The following is a 19273-nucleotide window of genomic DNA, read 5'->3' as shown; positions in this document are numbered from 1 at the left end:
CCCATACCCCCGAAGCACCTCCCACAGGATACCCGAGGGACATGGTTGAATGCCTTCTCTAAGTCCCTAAAACACATGTAGACTAGTTGGGAAAACTTCCATGCCCCCTCATGTATCCTCAAGAGGGTGAAGAGCCGGTCCAGTGTTACACGACCAGGACAAAAAACCGCATTGTTCCTCCTGTATTTGAGGGGGACGACTGTAGATGAGTCATCCCCCTAATCCCCAGACTCTGCTTCCTCTACTGAAGACGTGTCAGTGGGATTAAGGAGGTCCTTGAAGTATTCCTTCCACTGCCTGACAATGTCCTCAGTCGACGTCAGCAGTGCTCTGCCCACATTATACACAGTGTAGGTAGAGCAGCTCTTTTCCCTCCTGAGTCGCCTGACGGTTTGCCAAGATCTCTTTGAGACAATCTGACAGTCTTTTTCCATGGCCTCTCTGAACTCATCCCACACTAGAGTTTTTGCTTCCACTGCCCTGGATGCGTTTTGCTTAACCTGTCTGTACCTATTGGCTGCCTCAGAAGTCCCACAGGCTGACCAAGCCCAATAGGACTCCTTCTTCAGCGTGATGGTTCCCTTCACCACTGGCATTCAACATTTGGTTCTTACCACCATCTGGTTGGTTACCACCACGACAAGCACGAACCACTTTGTGGCCGCAGCTCAGTGCAGCAGCTTCACCAGTGGAGGTGCTGAACATGGTCCATTCGGACTCAATGCGTCTCCCTCAGAATGCTGTTAAAGCTCTGCCGGAGGTTGGAATTGAAGATCTCGCAGACCGGGGCTTCTGCCAGGCGTTCCTAGTGCACCCTCATAATACGTTTAGGCTCGCCAGGTTTGTCCAGCATCCTCCCCCGCCACCTGATTTAACTCACCACCACATGGTGATCAGTTGACAGCTCAGCACATCTTCTAACCCAAGTGTCCAGAACATATGGCTGCAGATCTGATGATACAATTACAAAATTGATCATCGACCTGCGGCCTACAGTGTCCTGGTGCCATGTGCACTTATGGTAAATGAACTGATTGTTATATAGCGCTTTTCTTCACTCCTAGAGCACTCAAAGCACTTTATAGAACATATCACATTCACCCATTCGCACTCAGTCACACAAGCACTTTTTTCTATGCTTTTAAGTGCTTCCTAACTAACATTCACACTCTGATGGATGCAATGGAGAGCAACTTGGGGTTAGTATCTTGCCCAAGGATATTTGGCATGCAGACTGGGGGAGCCATGGATCGAACCACAAACCTTCTGATCAGCAGATGAAGGGTGTATGGACACCCTTAGATTTATTAATCATGTAAATTTCCTGTACCTGTTATAGATATCCACAAAAAAATTACTCAGTCCAAAGTTCAAACATTGAATGTCATATTGATGGCCAAAGTGGGTCATGGCTGGATGCCCAAATTGTGGACCTAGTTTGGACGGAATTGGTTATGGACCAATGGACCCAATATAGATCAGATCTGCATGTCCATCCAACGTCCAATGTATGGTGGGAAATGACTAAAAAGTGACATAAAAACACTTCAAAAAGACATAAAATGTCTACAAAGGGACAAGAATTTACTGCAAAGTAACACAAAAGAACTTCTAGGAGACATAAAATGACTACAAAGCTAAAGAAATGACTAAAAAGTGGCAAAAAACAACATCATAAAGACACAAAATAATTCTTTGAAGGAGACACAAATATGTAATATGACTTAAAATGTTGGAAAAAAATATCTGCAGACTCACGAGACATCAAAGACAATCTTTAAAGAGATAGGAACCAACAACAAAGAGATATATAATAAAAAATGAGACAAAACTGACTGCAAAAAGACACAAAATAAGCAGAAAAATGAAAAAGAGTTGCAAAAAACATGCCCAAAAACAAACAGCAAAATAGCTCCTGCAAAGAGAAGTGAAAAAGACAGAAAAGGAACCATGAACTGCTTTTTAAAAAGTCAGTATTTGTTTAATATGTGTTTCCATCCAGTCATGTCAAATACTGCTTGTGTTCTGTTTTCACAACCTGCTCCGTGTGCTTTAGTCAGCAATAAGTACTTGGTTTAATTTAGGCAGTAAAAAAACTTGATTAAATTTTTAAAAATAGTTTAAAAAAAAAACGTAAAATTTGTCCCCTATACATCATTGACCTTGTGTGATGATAATGTAACAAAGGTGAGCTTCCATACATGACACATTAGTTGTAAGAGAGCTTTTTCATTATTGCGAGAAATGTGTGTATCTGTCAGATGTCAGCATTTACTTGAAAATCCATCCCAAACACACATACAACATATGTTTCTTTACATGTGACACAGCTTTAACCTGCATGCATGCCCAATATCACGATTGGAATGTCAGGTTCTTTAACCTTTCATCGCTACAAAAATCTGCAGACTAATATTTCATCCAGCAAATCATTTGTCAGTACAAAGTTATATTTAGGCACCCTGTTCATTAATTTGGCCTCTGCCTTTATCAGAGAACAGTCTGCATGGACTGGCTTTACTTTGCATCCTTCACCACATAACAGGGTAAAATGTAATCATGTGCAACAGCTTTACAGTTTCACAAAATTAACAATAAATCATTTAACAGGTGCTGTTTCCCTAGATTGGACCTTACTATGAGGCATCTGTGTTTTAGAGGGAAAGGGAAAGGTTGTCTGCGCTGGCACATTTAGAAGCTTCCAAACATTTTATTGATGCAACTTTGTTGGGAAAATATCCACGCCCCCCTTTGGCGTAAGACAGGAATCATCAACCTCAGTGAATTCAAATGTTGAGCTGGAGGCAGTGACATCATTGTCAGCCATCACGCTCAGAGAAATGAATGAGAAAAATTGAGTCTGAAATGGAGTGTGACACTAGAAATATATTCAAAGAAAAAAAAAGTGGCTAGGGTATGTGTGATCCCTGGTTGATGTAGGACAAAAAAAGCTGACAGCAAACCCCTGAACCCCTTTTAAGTCATGATTATTCTTTGTGTAGGGTTCTAATAATTTGGGGGCTTTTGGTGATATAAACACGAATTGTATTGTAACAGAGTCAGTCATTCACTTAAACTGCTATAGTTTCTTTCATTGTTAGCAGTCTATCTGCAGTTCTTCTTTGGCATGTGCCTATTATAAAAGGAAACATAGAAATGTGAGGATTCTCAGGCTGATTATCAAGAACATGTTCATTTATGATGCCTGCAGAATATGCTACTATCCTCCGTACACTGAATCTAAAAGGAGGTGTATCATATCTGTGTGTTCATATTTGGCTGTGTTATGACTCATAGGAAGCTCCATGTTTGATGCAAATTGCTGCAATCTGCTACTAACGGGTTTAAAGTACCTAAATTACCTCCATGAGCCACTGCTGTTGCTGGAACCTCTGACAGTGTTGAAAAGCAACCAAATCAGCCACCAATCTCCACAAAATACCCAGCATTCATGGGTTCCTTTCACCTCCGCTCTCCATGTTCAACTCTTTGACACCCTGCTGGGACGGCTCAATTCCCAGAACGAAAACCTCTGCTCCAGAGCTTTGGAGTGCTTGTCTGAGCCGCCCTTGCACACAAACTGGGTAGAAAACATGATTTACTAACTGGTCTCTTTCAGACTTTTCAGATTTTATTGGAATGAGGGACATTTTAAAAACTTGATAACATAGAGGACAAACAGTTTTTGAGTATGTTGGCCATGTATCATATATGTATGGTTTAGCTTTACGTATCTTCTAAGCCTTTTGAGGCAACAGCAGTTGCCATTTTTGTAGTGTAACGCTCCCGTGGTTGCATGTCATTCTTATCTGTCTCGAGGTTAATGGAAATGACAGTTTGCTATTCGCATGCAGTGTTTGAGTTTGCTCTCTGTAATGCAGCCCCCTGACTCACTTCAGTAAATCCAAGCAGCATTTCCACCTAACCCGCTAACATTAGTGCAGGTAGCTTTGGTGTGCACTCATAAACTGTATATAAATGATGGACATGCCATCAAGGTCTAAAACGTGAAGCCAATGTGCCAAAGTACCTTAACCGGCACTTTTTCTGATGGCCACTATAAGAGCAATCTGGTCTTGTAAAAAGTCTTGTAAAATACATCATGTTGTCAATTTAATGAGTAATCCAGTACAAATGAAATATATCTCTATATACAGATATAGATATTTATTCAAGCTTCTGAATACTCTATGATTTATTTATTAGTTCCAAGTGAAGATGTGTTTTTGTTGATGAAGATAAGACTTTACTCAGAGAAGAAATATCTTTGTTAGTCTGTCATGTTTGTTTCAAGGTGTGCCTTCTAACATGGTGAAACTCACCATGTGATTGGCCGATTTGATTAACTCTTGTTTGTTCTTGTTTGTTTACAGGCAGAAATATAAAAGTACATCGCAAAGGTAAGGCACGCACTGGCACACACATACATGCACAATTGCTTTTATGGGGAGTTGAAACAATTAGTTGTATTCTTGTGTATTTGTTTGGCAGAAAATCATTGTGACAACTGACAAGCATGAATGAAAAATGAAAAATACAAAATAGAGAAAAAATCAGCTTCTCTAAACTGCCGATTTTGTCACTTTTTTCTGTTTTATAAAGTGTAGAAGAAATATTTAGGTTTTGATCTGTTGGTTAGATACTTAACAACATTTCCTTGGTCTTTTGGTCTGTGAAACTTACACTACCAGTCAAAAGTTGGACACATCTTCTATTTTATAGGTTTTTCTTTATTTTCATGACTATTTAGATTAGAGATTCTCACTGAAGGCATTAAAACTATGAAAGAGCACATTTGGAATTTTGTAGTAAACAAAAAAGTGTGAATTAACTCAAAACAAGTTTTATATTTTAGACTCTTCAAAATAGCCACCCTTTGCTTTGATTGATGCTTTGCACACTCTTGGTGTTCTCTCCATGAGCTTCATGAGGTCGTCACCTCAAACGGGTTCAACAGTCTTGAAGGAGTTCTCAGAGATGCTGAGCACTTGTTGGCCCTTTTGCCTTCTCTCTGCGGTCCATCTCATCCCAAACTATCTCGACTGGGTTTAGGTCAGGTGACTGTGGAGGCCAGGCTATCTGGCGCAGCACTCCATCACTCTCCTTCGTCTTCTTCAATATGTATCTACATGTATGTTGAAGTAGTAAAAATAAAGAAAAAATATTAAATGAGAAGATGTTTCCAAACTTTTGACTAGTAGTCTATATTTTTTGAGTATTTCATAATCATGATTAAATCCTTTCTGCAGTTGTTTTGAGTAAGTCTTTGATAATTAAGTGCACAAAGATTTTTTTCACCATAAAAGCACACTGAGCTTATTATGCATCATAAAAATATGAAAATGAATTAGCACGTTATTTTAGAATTGTGGAAACCATCATCAACACACAAAAGGTGTTACTTGCTTTACCCTGAAATTTAAAAGTTAGGGGATAAAAAGGACAAATTCTTCTGAAGAAAAAATAACTTTGTCTTTGTCTAAAACAGTTACACTCCCAGAGGTAGGCCTTGTTTGACGTGCAACACTAAAACACGTTTCAGCTCTTTTAAAAAAACCTCCCTATTTCTTTACGTATTTTGTGTAATTTTGAAACAAATCTGACTGTAAATGTGTGTGTTCTCAGGGGATATTGCTTTTAGCTTTGTGACTATAGACTGTAAACATAGACATCTTGGATCCAGAACTTGAAGTCATTCTTTCTAATTGCCAGCATGGGGTGTCTTCCATTTGTCTAGTTAAATAGATGTCACGTGGAAAACAACCCTACGGCTGCTTTGCTCCATCCATCCATCCATCCATCCATCCATCCATTTTATTCCGCTTATCCTTATCAGGGTTGCTGGGAAGCTGGAGCCTATTCCAACTACCATAGGCTGAGAGGGGGGTACATCCTAAAAAGTTTGCCACTGTGACACAGGCCTAACACAGAGGGACAGACAACCATTCGCATGAGCAATTTAGAAATCACCAGTTAACCTAACCCCACTAATTGCCTTTCTTTGATCTGTGGGAGGAAGCCGGAGTACCTGGAGAGAACCCATGGAAAACATGGGGAGAATATGCATATAACTCCACACAAAAAGGCCTCCGGCTATTTTCAAGTCTCACTGAATACAGGGACTTCACCTTTGTGGTTGGGGTTGTGTCTTTTACTGAAACAGTTTTAAACGCACCGCATTAGAAACTTCTAACCTACAGTGACATTTGTAAAACTCAGCAGCTACTAATAATAATAACTAATAATAACATGGAATATTTCAAGTTATTACAAAAGAAAACAGATGGTGTTTTGTTGACACCTGAAAATGACGCACCTGAATCACAATCTCTCTAGTCTTGAAGTTATCTTTCTCACCGTCTCCTACTCTGACTTCAGCTGTTACCATGGCAACTAAAACAGATTTCATACAGTTTACAGTGTGGTGGTAGGTCACCATGGCAATGTTAAAAGGCTTGGACACAGCAGAGTCTTTAAATCACCCTGTCGACAGTCCGCTACATAAAAAATATCACTTTATACTGCAGTTAAAGATGACCAGCATTTCCATCCATCCTTCCAGATCAAGCATTCTTGTTGGTCGTAATACCTCTTTTACGTTATCTGGACGAACTTTTTAGTATTTCTTTTAGATTGTTTACCTTAGTAAAAATACAAATACCACCCTGCAAAAAAAAATAAAAAGTCAAGTCATTCAAGCTTAAATAAGAAACCTACCTCAAGGGATGAACCAGTGTCTCATCAAAGAACCAATTTAAATTAAGTAGTCACATTGTTACTAGGTGGGGAAAAACATGTAATTTCTTCTCATTTCTTTAGTTGAATGTATGAAAAATGTGAATGATAACAATTTGACAGGCATAAAATAGTATTTGTATACCAACATGGTGATTCCCAGAGAGCTATTTGCTGTAAACTTGCAGGTCTTAGCATTATGTGCTGTCTGTCTGAAAAAAACAAAACAAAACTGAGGAAACTGTACAAGTGGAGGACAAAAGAATAAGTAGCAGGCCTAAAAAACTACAACAAATCTACAGCAAATGAATTGTATCTGAGAGTCATGTCCTTGGGCAAAGACTAGAGCTGGGTGATATAGGATTTTTTCATATCACGATATGTTTTTTTCATTTCAGGCGATAACGATATATATCACGATATAAGCCAAATAACTATATTTGTAAGATTTAAATGTGCCGTTGCTCACAAGTAAAATGTGAAATAATTAGCAGCTTGTTTTAATTAAAATATTTATTTCCCATAATAAGTTCAACAGGGTAGATGTACTTAAGGAACATGAGACTTCAGTTTCAGATAAATAAAGGCAAATATTGCAAACTACACAAAAGGCAGCCGCTAAAGCATTTAAGTTTCAAAATAGAACAAACAAAACAGACTACTAAATTGTCAATTCCACTTAGAAACAAAATATTAATTCTAAAAATAAATCTTAGGTCGTTTTACAGAAGAACAGACAAAATTGACTAACTTTTGTCAATATCAAATAAACTGAGAACTAAAAGGAAATTCTCAATCTCTCCTTGTTGTATAGCTTAGCTTTTCAAACACTTTTAACAGTTACTTTAGTCTGACAAAAGCCGAATGACGAATTAGCGCTTTCAGTCAGAGATTGAGCATGCACCGCTTTATTGTATTTCCAGACTTGCTTTCGGCACAATTTACAGTGCGCGCTACTCTGTTTTTTGTCAGACTTGAAATAGCCGAAATACCTTCACACTACGGAACTTCTGTGGCCCTTCCGTTCGACAAGCTCTCCGGCATTGGAACCATCATCTGTTTTTTCTTCGGTAACCTTCGCTCACGCTCTCGGTTGATTTTTCTGTAGTCGGCAAACTCATTTCCTCCATTACCCGGGCTGCACGGCTGCAAAAACAAATACACATGTGCGCTTTGGCGCTTGTGCTGGACGTAACAAGTCACGTGACGTGACCCTGCGGCTGTGATTGGTTCGGCTCTGCGCTACTTAATTTGGATTGGCTGTTCTTTTTTTTTTTTAAGAGGACAAGAGGGATGAGGCCTATCGCAATAGTTTAATTTTTCTATCGAGAAAAAGTTATTTCGCAATACATATCGTTATCGTTTTATCACCCAGCTAAAAGACCTAGACCTAATAAAGGACCTGACAGATGCATCTGGCCTTTCAGTTGATCTACTGATTGCCAAAGGCTCATCAGAAATTGTCTCAGTGGAAGGGTGGCTGTCAAAACTTGGAATTATGAGTACAGAAAAGTAGATTTTGATCCACTAGGCAATACCATCTGGAAAACTTGATGATTAGCATCAACTACTGCTAGTGGAGTAAAAGCACAACTGGATAGAAAACCACGCAATAGAACAGTATTAGTCATGGATTGGCCTCCCCAGAGACAGGACATCAACATACTGAACCACTTCTCTTGACAGAAAATAGCCAACATCCAAACAAGAGCACTAATTGTCTTTCACGAAGCCTGGAGAGCTTATAAGTATATTGCTTATTGTAGCGGGCCAGGGCTGTTCGGGGTTCTGTTATTACAGTTATGTGTTTGTTGTCATGTTGTTATGGTGACGAGTGACGCGCTCTCTCGGCGACTGTGTTTCCGGTGAGAGAGCGCCTTTTTTTGTTGTTGTTGTGTGGTTGCCGCGCGGAGCAGTGAGGGAGCGGCAGTGTTCTCGCGCAGAGATAAATAAACGGGTGCTCCCAAGAAACCTCTGTCTCCTCCGTGTCTGAGCTCGCCACATTATAATTAACCTGTATTGACTTTCAAAAAAAATGTACAAACTGTGTTTCTATGAAGTCATTAGTTTGTAATATGTAACTTAATCTGATTTCATCATTTAAAAGTAAGTCATAGGTCAACCCTTCTGAGAACTTTTCAAACTGGCATAAGGGCGCTGTTGGCTGGCAAAGACACAAGGAAGATGCACTCTACAAGGCAGCATGTTTATTTCCCGGAGGAGACTCCAGTCGTTTTCTGTGGGTGTCAGCTGATTGACAGGAGGCAGCGTGTCATGTGTCCATCTGGAGGAAGCAGATTTTCATGTTCTGGTTCTGTGGTGTGAACAGGACAGCAGCTGTGTGGGTGCTAAGAATGAAAATCCACCAGTTAGCAGGTGTGTGAAAACTGCAAGCAGACTAAAAGCATATCACTGCTGTCGTGAGGTGCAGGATATCATACACATATACAGTATATGTACATTTAAATCCAGTGAAGTACAGTATTTAGTATAGTAAAGCAGACGGACTGTTACACAGGTTTTGATTGATGCACTTCGCGTTAACAGACAAAGCTTATTAGCGAAAGCCATTCTGAATAATTCACAATACTGTTATAATGTAGGAACTACATTTCTGACACCACAGCAGTGCTCGCAAAATCGCTAGCCCGACGTCCCGGGGCTAGCGAATTTTCCAGTCGGGCTGCCAAATTCTATCTCAGTCCTGCCCGTCGGGCTATCATAGGAAGGAAAAATATATGTCAATGCTTTTGCATTCTTTTGGAAATGTAGCTGGGTAATTATGTCATTGGCATCGGGGAGCCACTGTCAATATGTGACATATTGAAATCGCGTTTGAATTTGCGCTTGTTTTTTGCTTTCACTTTGCGATCGCGCGAACTGTGTATAGAGAGCGGCAGTACTGATTGGTGAGTGACGATTAATTGCGCACCAATTCCTCTGACATCGTCTTATCACTCATTAGCTTACTATTCAAACCTGACAAGTGAAATCTCCCACAGCAAGCTTAAACATGTGAGAGGTTGATTGCGCAGAGAATCGCTGACCGTTATGTGAGTGCGTGTGTAAAAGCAGCAGGATATATATTTTAGCTCTGCTGAGCCAAATAAGACAAGTCAGGGTGAAGAAGGGGCAGCCAAAGAAAAGCCTACCACAAAACGGAAAAGTTATGACAAATCAGACTATGAGGGAAAAAGAAAGTGCAGCTTTATGGTTTCATGGACAAAAGAATTTCTGTGGCTGGAATATGACAAGCTAAATAACCAGGGGTGCACATAAGTGGTCCGCAGGTGCGCATTCGCTGTCAGAAGAAAAAAAAAAAAAAAAAAATGCGCACCAGATAAGAAGTTGCAACGCGCACCTCCAGATTTTCTGGAGGAGGACAGACATTTGTTTAGAACTCCTAAAGATGTCGAAGAAGCAAGCTCCTTTAAGCAATTACTTTGGTGTTCCTCCACCTCCAAAGAAATGTCAGGAGGAGTCCGAACCGCAAAAGAAGCGCGTATTCTCGGAAAAGTGGTTGCAGGAGGTGAGCTGGCTTCAAACAAATGATGAACACACAGAGATGTGGTGCAGAATATGCCGTGGAAATCCCACTGTAGCGGACAAAAACAGTGCCTTTTATATGTACGCAAACGCGCGTTGCAACTTCTTATCTGGTGCGCGTCTTTTATTTTGACAACAAATGCGCACCTGCGGACCACTTATGTGCACCCCTGTAAATAACATAATGTTCTGCCGGGTGTGTTGTTGGTTTTCCCTCGATTTCTGAGTCGACAAGCGCCTTTGTTACTGGGACCAGTAATTTTAAGAAAGACCCCCATTAGAACCCATGAGAAATGCAAGAAATGCAATATTGCTCAGTCTGCAATATCTTTCCCAGAACAAACACCAATTGCAAAGAACATACTAAAAATAAACCTGAAAAATCTGTTTAGAACAGTGTGCTATGTTGCAAAGAGTGAACTACCATTGGCAAAATTTAGCAGTCTTTGCAAATTTCAAAAAAAAAAAATGTCCTAGATCTTGGTTTCACTTATCTCTTACCCGTGACTTCAGTGGAAATTCCAAATTCAGGACCTGTCACAGACTGATTCATGTTCTACACAGTTCTTACAAGTGCATAGAAATTTCTGTTCAATTAGAACCAAGTATTTGAGTTGATGATTGTAATTTTTATACAATGTTTAATTTGTGTTTCAACAATGTTTTGATTAATGTTTTGTTTCCGTTACAATATTATACATTAAAGTATAATATTGTAACGGAAACAAAACAGGAAACAAAACATCAATCAAAAAAAAATTGCTCTCTTTTTTATTCGGGCTACTTAAATTTATTTTGGGCTACCACAAACTGAAGAGTCCCTGCCCGAAGGGCTACCAGGGATTTTGAAATTTTGCGAGCCCTGCACAAACAAAATTTACTCTGATTTATGGCATACAGTTCAATTCATTTTGATTAAGTTTTGTTTAAATGACACCAATTTACAACTACAATCACCTCAAGGGGCTTTATATTGTAAGGTAAAGATCCTATAGTTTTAGAAAGAAACCCTAACTATCACACAGCCCCCTATGATCAATCCCTTGGTGACAGTGGGAAGGAAAAACTCCCTTTTAACAGGAAGAAACCTCCGGCAGAACCAGGCTCAGGGAGGGGCGGCCATCTGTTACAACCAGTTGGCTGTGATGGGATGGTAGATGGGAAAAAAAAAACTAACTCATAATCAAATACAGACTGGTGTCACTCCTGGCCCTCCATATATAAACACACGGTGAGTGAAAAAGGTAATGGAGGAGAAATGCTCAGTGCTTCACAGGAATCCCTCAGCAGCCTATACTTATTGCAGCATAACTAAGGGAGGATTTAGGGTCACCTGGTACAACCTTAGCTATAAACTTGATCAAAAAGGACATATCAAAATTGTTTTAAGCCTAATCTTAAAAGTAGAGATAGTGTCTGTCTCCCGAATCCAAACTCCAAGCTGTTTTCACAAAAGAGGGGCCTGAAAGCTAGAGGTTCTGCCTTCCATACTACTTATGAATATTCTAGGAACAACAAGTAAGCCTGCAGTGCGAGAGCAAAGTGCTGTAATGGGGTGACATGGTACTAAGTCATTAAGATAAGATGGGCCTGATTATTTAAGACCTTGAACAGGATTTTGAATTTGATCTGGATTTAATAGGGAGCCTATGAAGAGAAGCCAATATAGAAGAAATATGCTGTCTCTTTCTAGTCCCTGTCAGTACTCTTGCTGCAGTATTTTGGATTAACTGAAGTTCTTTTCAGGGAGTTTTCAGGACATCCTGATAATAAGAAATCTCTAGTAGAACCAGGCTCAGGGAGGAGAAGCCATCTGCTGGAGTGAGGAGAACTAGTTAGAGAGCAGAGAGACAGAAAAAAAATGACACACTATGGGAGGAAGAGGCAGAGGATGTCAATGGTTGTCCAGTATCCTAGATGTGCCTTCCTATTAGGGGAAACAATACCAGAATCAAACATACAGAGAAACATGGTAATGGCAGCTGGATGTCTGCACCCTGAACAAAGAGAAGTACCACACCTTTCACTGAGACACTCTGGAACTAGGCCTGAATTATTGGGTATTTAAAAAAAAGAGTCATGATGACACATAATTTCTGATTTCAGCCGAGAACAGACATACCACATACTACCTCCCAGCTGACAAATTTAGCTCCACGGTGATAAAAATAACTAAAGTTGACACTGAGGGAAACAAAAAAGCAAAAATACTTGAAAAGAGGCAGGAGTACTTTGACAGTTCTGCAGCACAAACTACATTAATACAAGCTGTAAATACGAGGAATGATATACACAGCAGCAAAGAAGAAAAAGAAGATACCTGATTATATTAAAGTATAAAATTAATGCCATATAACCGAATTAAAAGTGCTTGTTGTGTTTGTGACTAAACTGCATCTAACAGAAAATTGAGCATAACATTAGTTCTGTCAGGCCGGACAGTAAAGCTCAGCCTGCAGTTCCACCAGATCAGCTGATCACACATCAGCTGATGTCCAGGCTGACATTCTTCAATTTATTCTACTCACTCATATTTAAGCTGCTTCATCTTCCATACAGATACTGCTGCCTCTGCAAGCTGCTTTGCAACCCAGATTCCCTCCAGCCAAAGCATTACATGCCGTTAATCAATGCCATATGTTTTCTAACTGATGCCTGCTCTGCTGTGTTAGGGGCCTTTGTTGCATTCTTTTTACCTTTTGGCTTTCGATGTATGCACATGGAAAGACAGAACAGAACTGTACAGACAAATATGATTACTGCAGATATAAACAACAATCTCCTTTCAAATAAAGTGGTCCTGACAGGATTTTAAATGTTACCTAGCCCTTTAACACTGGGTGTCCAACCTCTGAATAACTGACAACAGCGTCAAATTGTTAAAAAAGAGTGGAAAAAAAAGAAAACAAATACTACACACTCTGTAGCTTTTGCATCATTTACTTGTTCTTCTACTGTGTTAACTCAATTAGTGTAATGCACTGTATATTTGTTTGTGCTGTCAGGCTGAAGGCGGTCCTGGAGCAGATGGACCGTGGTGTGGTGGACCTGCAGGAGCTCCGGAGGCACTTGGAGCTTGCAGCTGCCATGCTGGATGCTGTTTACACCGATGAGACCAGGTGAGCCTGAGCAGGCTGTTGAATGAATGGCTGTATAGAAAATAAAGCTTTATCATCAGTTTCCAAAAATGTGACTGTTTCTCTCTGCAGGCGCCTGCTGGACACTGAGGATGAGCTCAGTGACTTGCAGGCGGAGTCGGTGCCAAGCGAGGTGCGTGACTGGCTGGCGTGCACCTTCAGCAGGAAGATGGGTGTGGCCAAGCGTCGCCCTGAAGAGAAGCCAAGATTCAGGAGCATTGTTCATGCAGTACAGGCTGGGATATTTGTAGAGAGGTAAATGTTGCTCTGATCAGTTAAAAAGAAGGCTTGTGTTCACTAATAAGCATGCTAGAAATACTGTAGGGAGTGGTAGTGTGAAGAAAAGAAACTCACAAATTGTTTCAGTCCCATAATTTCTCCAAAAGCCTGCATTCAGGTTTTGTGAATTCAAAACAAATGCTCATGAATAGAGAAAGTGCCTTCGCAACTGCACCAGCAATGAGATTCTCACTCTAACTGCTGCTAATGGCCATTAAACATAGCAGGCATTAGTTAAGCTTTGTAAATCTCATTTTAAATCATTGTTCAGTGTGTATAAAACTGCAGACAATTCTAAGTACCTCTGCTTCACACCCCATTAGCTGTTAACTGACCTATTCAAGGATTAAAATGGCTGCAGAGCTTGGAGTGAATTTATATACTGACTCACTTTCTTCCTTTATGTCCTCCCAGGTGCTCTGACCTAGAAAATAATGAAGTAACTCTGACCTTGCCCATTATCTCCTTATATAATAAGACTGTTACAAAATTTAAAAAAAAAAAACATGTTATGAACATGAACTGAGTCCTGCAGGACAATTCACAAATCTGTATAATAATAATAATGTGTGCTGCAACTTCTCAACTGATATATAGATATTCCGGTTTTATGTAAGCATAATAACCCATAATCCACCCATTCATTCATCAGTTTTCATCCACTTATCCAATTTAGGGTCACAGGGGAGGATTGAGTCAACTCAGAGTCAGAAATGAATGTTGAATTGTAAATAACTATAAGTTTTATACTTACTCAGGAAGAGACTAGCAATGTGAAAAAAGCCTGGAATGTTAATGAAACTCAGTGAGTTGTAGCTGCCATAGAATTCACCATTAGCAACGTGAAGTGCGAGGGACTCAGGCTTTCATGTTTGGTTGACCTATCAGTCCACCCTTACCTCCTCCCTGATTTCCAGCTTTGCAATTTGATTGATTTATTCTTTTCTTCCAAAATAATTACTATGAACAGTATGCCACACTCCACAAATGAACTTCTGATAACTGTACTCTCCACTTTGGGTGTTTTTATGTGTTTGCTTGTTTTTTAAAATGACCTTACTTCACTCTTAAGACCTCAACATACAATCACACTGTAGACAATACTGATCTTCTAGTTGCACTCGCCCCTCGCTAGAACCTGATCATCTTTTTGCACACAAAGCCAGCTCCAAAGCGAAGTGGCTTTCCTAGTTTGGTTCATAGGTCCTGAACACCAGGGGATGAGTTCCAACACTGACTGTGACTCAAATCCAGTTCCACAGCTAGACCTTGTGAATGCTCTTGCAGGTACATGTGGACCAGATTCAATGTTGAGGCATTCATACGATTACATTTCATGAATGTTGGGTTTGACTTAGAAACTGAGGAATTCTACACTCACCCTCATACTGCAGCAACTCGTCAATCACACAGTAAAGCATACCCTATTTTATCCTGCTGTGTGACTCTAATGGGGACCATAATATTGTGCAGGCGGAAACTATCCATAGAGCTAAATGAACTAAAAACAGCTGACCATGACAGGTAATTATTAATAATTGTAGGAGCACAGAACTGTGCACACTTTGCCTTTTTCTTGCTATTGACATTTTTCTTTTGTAGTCCAGCACTTGGAGAGAGTTTTCTGGCATATTCTGACCCTGAAGGTAGAAACGATTGCGGCTGTCTCGCTGGCAGGAGGTGACATTTTATTGTATTAAACCGACATTTGATCAGAAGTTAAAACAAATAAAAACCTTTTCAGTCAGAGCTCATTTTTTTAGAGCTCAGAACCTTAAATAGAAAAAAACTAAAACAAAATAAAAATTGAAAAAAGGCTGTAGAAATGTAGACAGGCACCAAAGGCAGGGAAAGAGCAATCTGAGAAGAAAAAGAGGAAGGTGGTAAAGGAAGATAAAACAGTTGTTTTAACATCAGATTAAAATTTATCCTGCTGTTTGACTCTAATGACTTTTGTACTTTTGCACAAATATTTTGTGCAGAAAAATATTTTTTGTACTCACCTGTTCTTACTGCAACCTTTCACACTGACCTTGTCATTTCGCTGGATATGGAGTATTTCAGCATTTATTTTTTCAACCAAGCTTGATTTTTCCAGTTTTTCAGCTCCAAAATAACAGATCTGACCCAATCAGACCACTATATGTAGCAACAAGTGTGCTTGGAGCTCAAAATAGGCACAGGTACAATTATATGGTAATAGTAAAATAATACTAACCCCAGACACACAGCTAGACACTACTCTGGCCAGTCGGCTCTCTGAAATGATTTCTCTGCCTCCTCAGAAGTTATTTCCAACTCTGCCAACAAGAGTTCAAACTTCCCCACTCACATCCTGAAATATGTGTGAATGCGGTGGTGATACAGCTTCAAATCCTGGATCAAACCATTAATTTCTCCCTGCTGCTGCCTTCTTGTGAGACTTGGATGAACCCAGAATCTCTCTTTCTTTGTTTTCTTGATTAGAAACATCAGGAGCAGCTCATCGTGACTTTATGTCGACTCAGTGTATCTGTTGAGGATCAATTCTCCTCAAAATTCAACACTTTCAGTGTGTAACATTTGGACATATTGCATTCAAATAGTACATATCTTCCTAGTTTTGTCATTTCTATTTCTAGTTCTTAGATTCTTGTTCATTTAGTCTCCTCCCTTTCAAGCTGTGGTCATCTTGGTCTCGTCTGTGTTCTCCCCAGTCTGTCATGTCTCTCGTCTTCTCTGTGTCCTCATTCTGTCTTGTTCTCTGCTTCTGTTTCTCCCCCGGTCCCAGTGTCAAGCCCTTGTCTCTTATTCTGCGTCTCAGTGTCTTTCCTGTTTTATTTTGACAGTCTCTCGTCCCGTGTTGAGTGAGTTCAGTTTCCCTTCTCCCTGTCTCATTGTGCCTGATTACTACCAGCTGTGTTCCCTCCTGTTTCCTATCCCCTCATTATTCTTTGTGGATTTAAGTCCTCTGTCTTCCTCTGCTTGTTGTTGTGTTGTCCATATTGGTGTGTGTTCTCCTGGGCTCCTCGTGTCCATCACTTCCTTGAGTTTTCTTCTAGTTTTCTTCCAGTTTCGTGTTTTCATTTTCCAGTGTTAGGTTTTGTTTTCGTGAATTTAGTATCTGAGCATTTTGATACAGCAAATAAAAGCTGCCTCTTTTAGTTATCCCTTTGTGTTTGAGTCCTGCGTTTGGGTCCTACTCCTGCCTGCCACACAGCCAGCATTGACAGATCTGACCAATCAGATCATTATTTGGCAACATGTGTGCTTGTAGTTCCAAGTCTGTAGGATGAATTTTTCACAAAAGCGCAGCACATTGGTTTGCGCATACTTTACAAAACAAGTTTGGATCAGAAAAGCATGCCTAGCTTGCAATGCACTTAATGTGTAATGGCCTTAAGGTCTGATTTAAATTTATGTGAGAAGTGAATTTTGTAGAGCCTATGACAAAACCTATATAAGTGGACGACATTATTGCGGGCATTTAAGCTTGTGGTAATAGCCCAGTGTTTTATATGCGGTGCCAGTCGATAGAAATGAATAAAATGCTGGGATGTTTTTCCTCCTGGGTCAAACATATTTATTTCTCAAGTTTTTCCACTTCATTACATATTCCCTCACCTTCATTCCAATAGTTTTAGCGATCTCCCTCCAGGAATTTGCTGACACTTGAGTCCTTACATTGATGCTATCATTATTATTAGTTGTATTTGTCACTGGCCAGAATGCTACTACACTGGAGCGGACTGAAAAGCAGACTCAGTGGACAAACGATGATGATATTTAATAAAGCTGTATTGAACACAGAGATATACAAAAGATGACGTGGGGATTGTAACAAAAGTCACTGACGTGGAAGCACTGAAAAGGAGGGAGAGGGAGGTTAAATTGTGAACTGCAGTGCGGTCGACCGAAGGGGAGTATGAGTTCAATAGTTTAGGATTTATTTGCAGGTGAAAAGTGAGGGTAGCCGAGAGAGTGTCTGGCTGAATGGCAAGGTGTGTGAAAGATGAAGTTCCAACCTTTTGTTTCCAGAAATCCAAGAGTGATTTTGAGCAGGAAGTCAGGCAATTGAGAACAGTGAGTAGTTGCATTTCTGGGGAAAGAATTTGCAAGAGGACTTGGTGGATTTTACCAGGAGCCAGCGTCTAGGGCAGGGATAGGCAACTCCAGGCCTTGCATGCCGGTGTCCTGCAGGTTTTAGATATCACCCTGGGTCAACACACCTGAATCAATTGATTAGTTCATAACCAGGAGAACTTCAAGACATGTTGAGGAGGTCATTTAGCCATTTAAATCAGCTGTGTTGTATCAAGGACACATCTAAAACCTGCAGGACACCGGCACTTGAGGCCTGGAGTTGCCTACCCCTAGGAGATTGCACTGCTTGTAAGTTTAATCAGAGGCTTGGCAGGAGAACAAGAGCCACAATGGACTGTAGTGGACGGGCATGACCTGGGAGATGTGGAATGTGGGATGGATGTGCATGGATGCTTGAAGCTTGAGTTTAACCACTGAAAGGCTGATGACAATCTCGATCTCATATGATCCAATAAAACAGGGAGCGAGCTTGCAAGAGATGGCCTTAACATGAATATCTTTAGTGGCTAGTCAAACCTTTTGTCCTGGTTCATATCTGAGAGTGGGTGTTTGGAGGCAATCTGCATAGTGGCAGTGCTGATCGACTGTTCGGAGTACGGCCTCTGGGCCTAAATGCGCTATCTGCAAGTGGTGCTAAATGGAAGGAACAGTGAGATCTGCCTCTACTTCTCGGAACATAGGCAGATGGTAACCTAAGGATACGTTGAAAGGTGAGAGACAGCAGCAGATAAGGTGAGTGAGTTGTTCTGTACTCTACTCATGGGAACTGTGAGGACCAGATGGCTGAGTTCTGTGTTATAACAAAACTGAGCCAATTCCAACTCTTGATTGAGCCTCTTGGTCAGGCTGTCGGTCCGCAGGTGAAACCTGGAACTGACGCTGGCTCCCACTGCAGTGAAGATCTTCCAGACCTGGGAGGTGAGCTGAGGACCCCTGTCCAAAATGATCTCCAGCGGAATGCCATGGAGCCTGAAAACATGATCAATGAGCAGTTGGGTGGTTTTGGTAGCTGTGGGTAATTTCTCAAGAGTAACAAAATGAGCAAACTTTGAGAACCGGCCTATTATGGAGAGGATTACGATCTTCCTGGAGGAAATGGGTAGCCTGGTAATGAAGTCCAGAGCTACTTGGGACCAGGGCCTATGAGGTGTGGCTAGCTGTTTGAGTAAACCTGAGGGTTGCTGGGAGTTACTCTTACTGCGTGCAGAGATGGAACAGTTGTTCCATCTCTCTTTCCAGAGATGTTAGATTGAAGGTGAGAGAAGGAGGTGAGCAATCAGGGCACATGGGTGGACACAGGAGAACACAGGACCCAAACAGAAAAACACCAGACATCACTCAGATCATGACAATATTTTTATTCTCTCACTGATAAATTAAAAAACTTCTGTGAAAAAGTAGCAGGAAATGCACATTAGGAATTTGAACAGGCCAATCACAATATTTAGTTACATTTCTAGGGAGGTGCATGTCAAGTTATGCCGTAGGTTACA

The 19273-nt window shown here is 40.5% G+C and overlaps 1 protein-coding gene across 1 annotated transcript in view; it reads left to right on the top strand.

The window, feature by feature from the left end:
- The window catches only part of LOC100710253 (phosphodiesterase 1A, calmodulin-dependent), a 44659-nt gene that overhangs the window by 11035 nt on the left and 14351 nt on the right, over nt 1-19273 (top strand). Inside the window, exons 2-4 of the mRNA XM_019353389.2 lie at nt 4374-4400; nt 13287-13400; nt 13491-13673. Coding sequence (XP_019208934.1) covers nt 4374-4400; nt 13287-13400; nt 13491-13673 — 324 coding nt within the window. The remainder of the gene's footprint in view (nt 1-4373; nt 4401-13286; nt 13401-13490; nt 13674-19273) is intronic.

The sequence above is a fragment of the Oreochromis niloticus genome, linkage group LG16 (genome assembly GCF_001858045.2).
Source record: "Oreochromis niloticus isolate F11D_XX linkage group LG16, O_niloticus_UMD_NMBU, whole genome shotgun sequence".
Classification (NCBI taxonomy): Eukaryota; Metazoa; Chordata; class Actinopteri; order Cichliformes; family Cichlidae; genus Oreochromis; species Oreochromis niloticus.
This window is presented reverse-complemented; position numbering and strand designations above follow the sequence as displayed.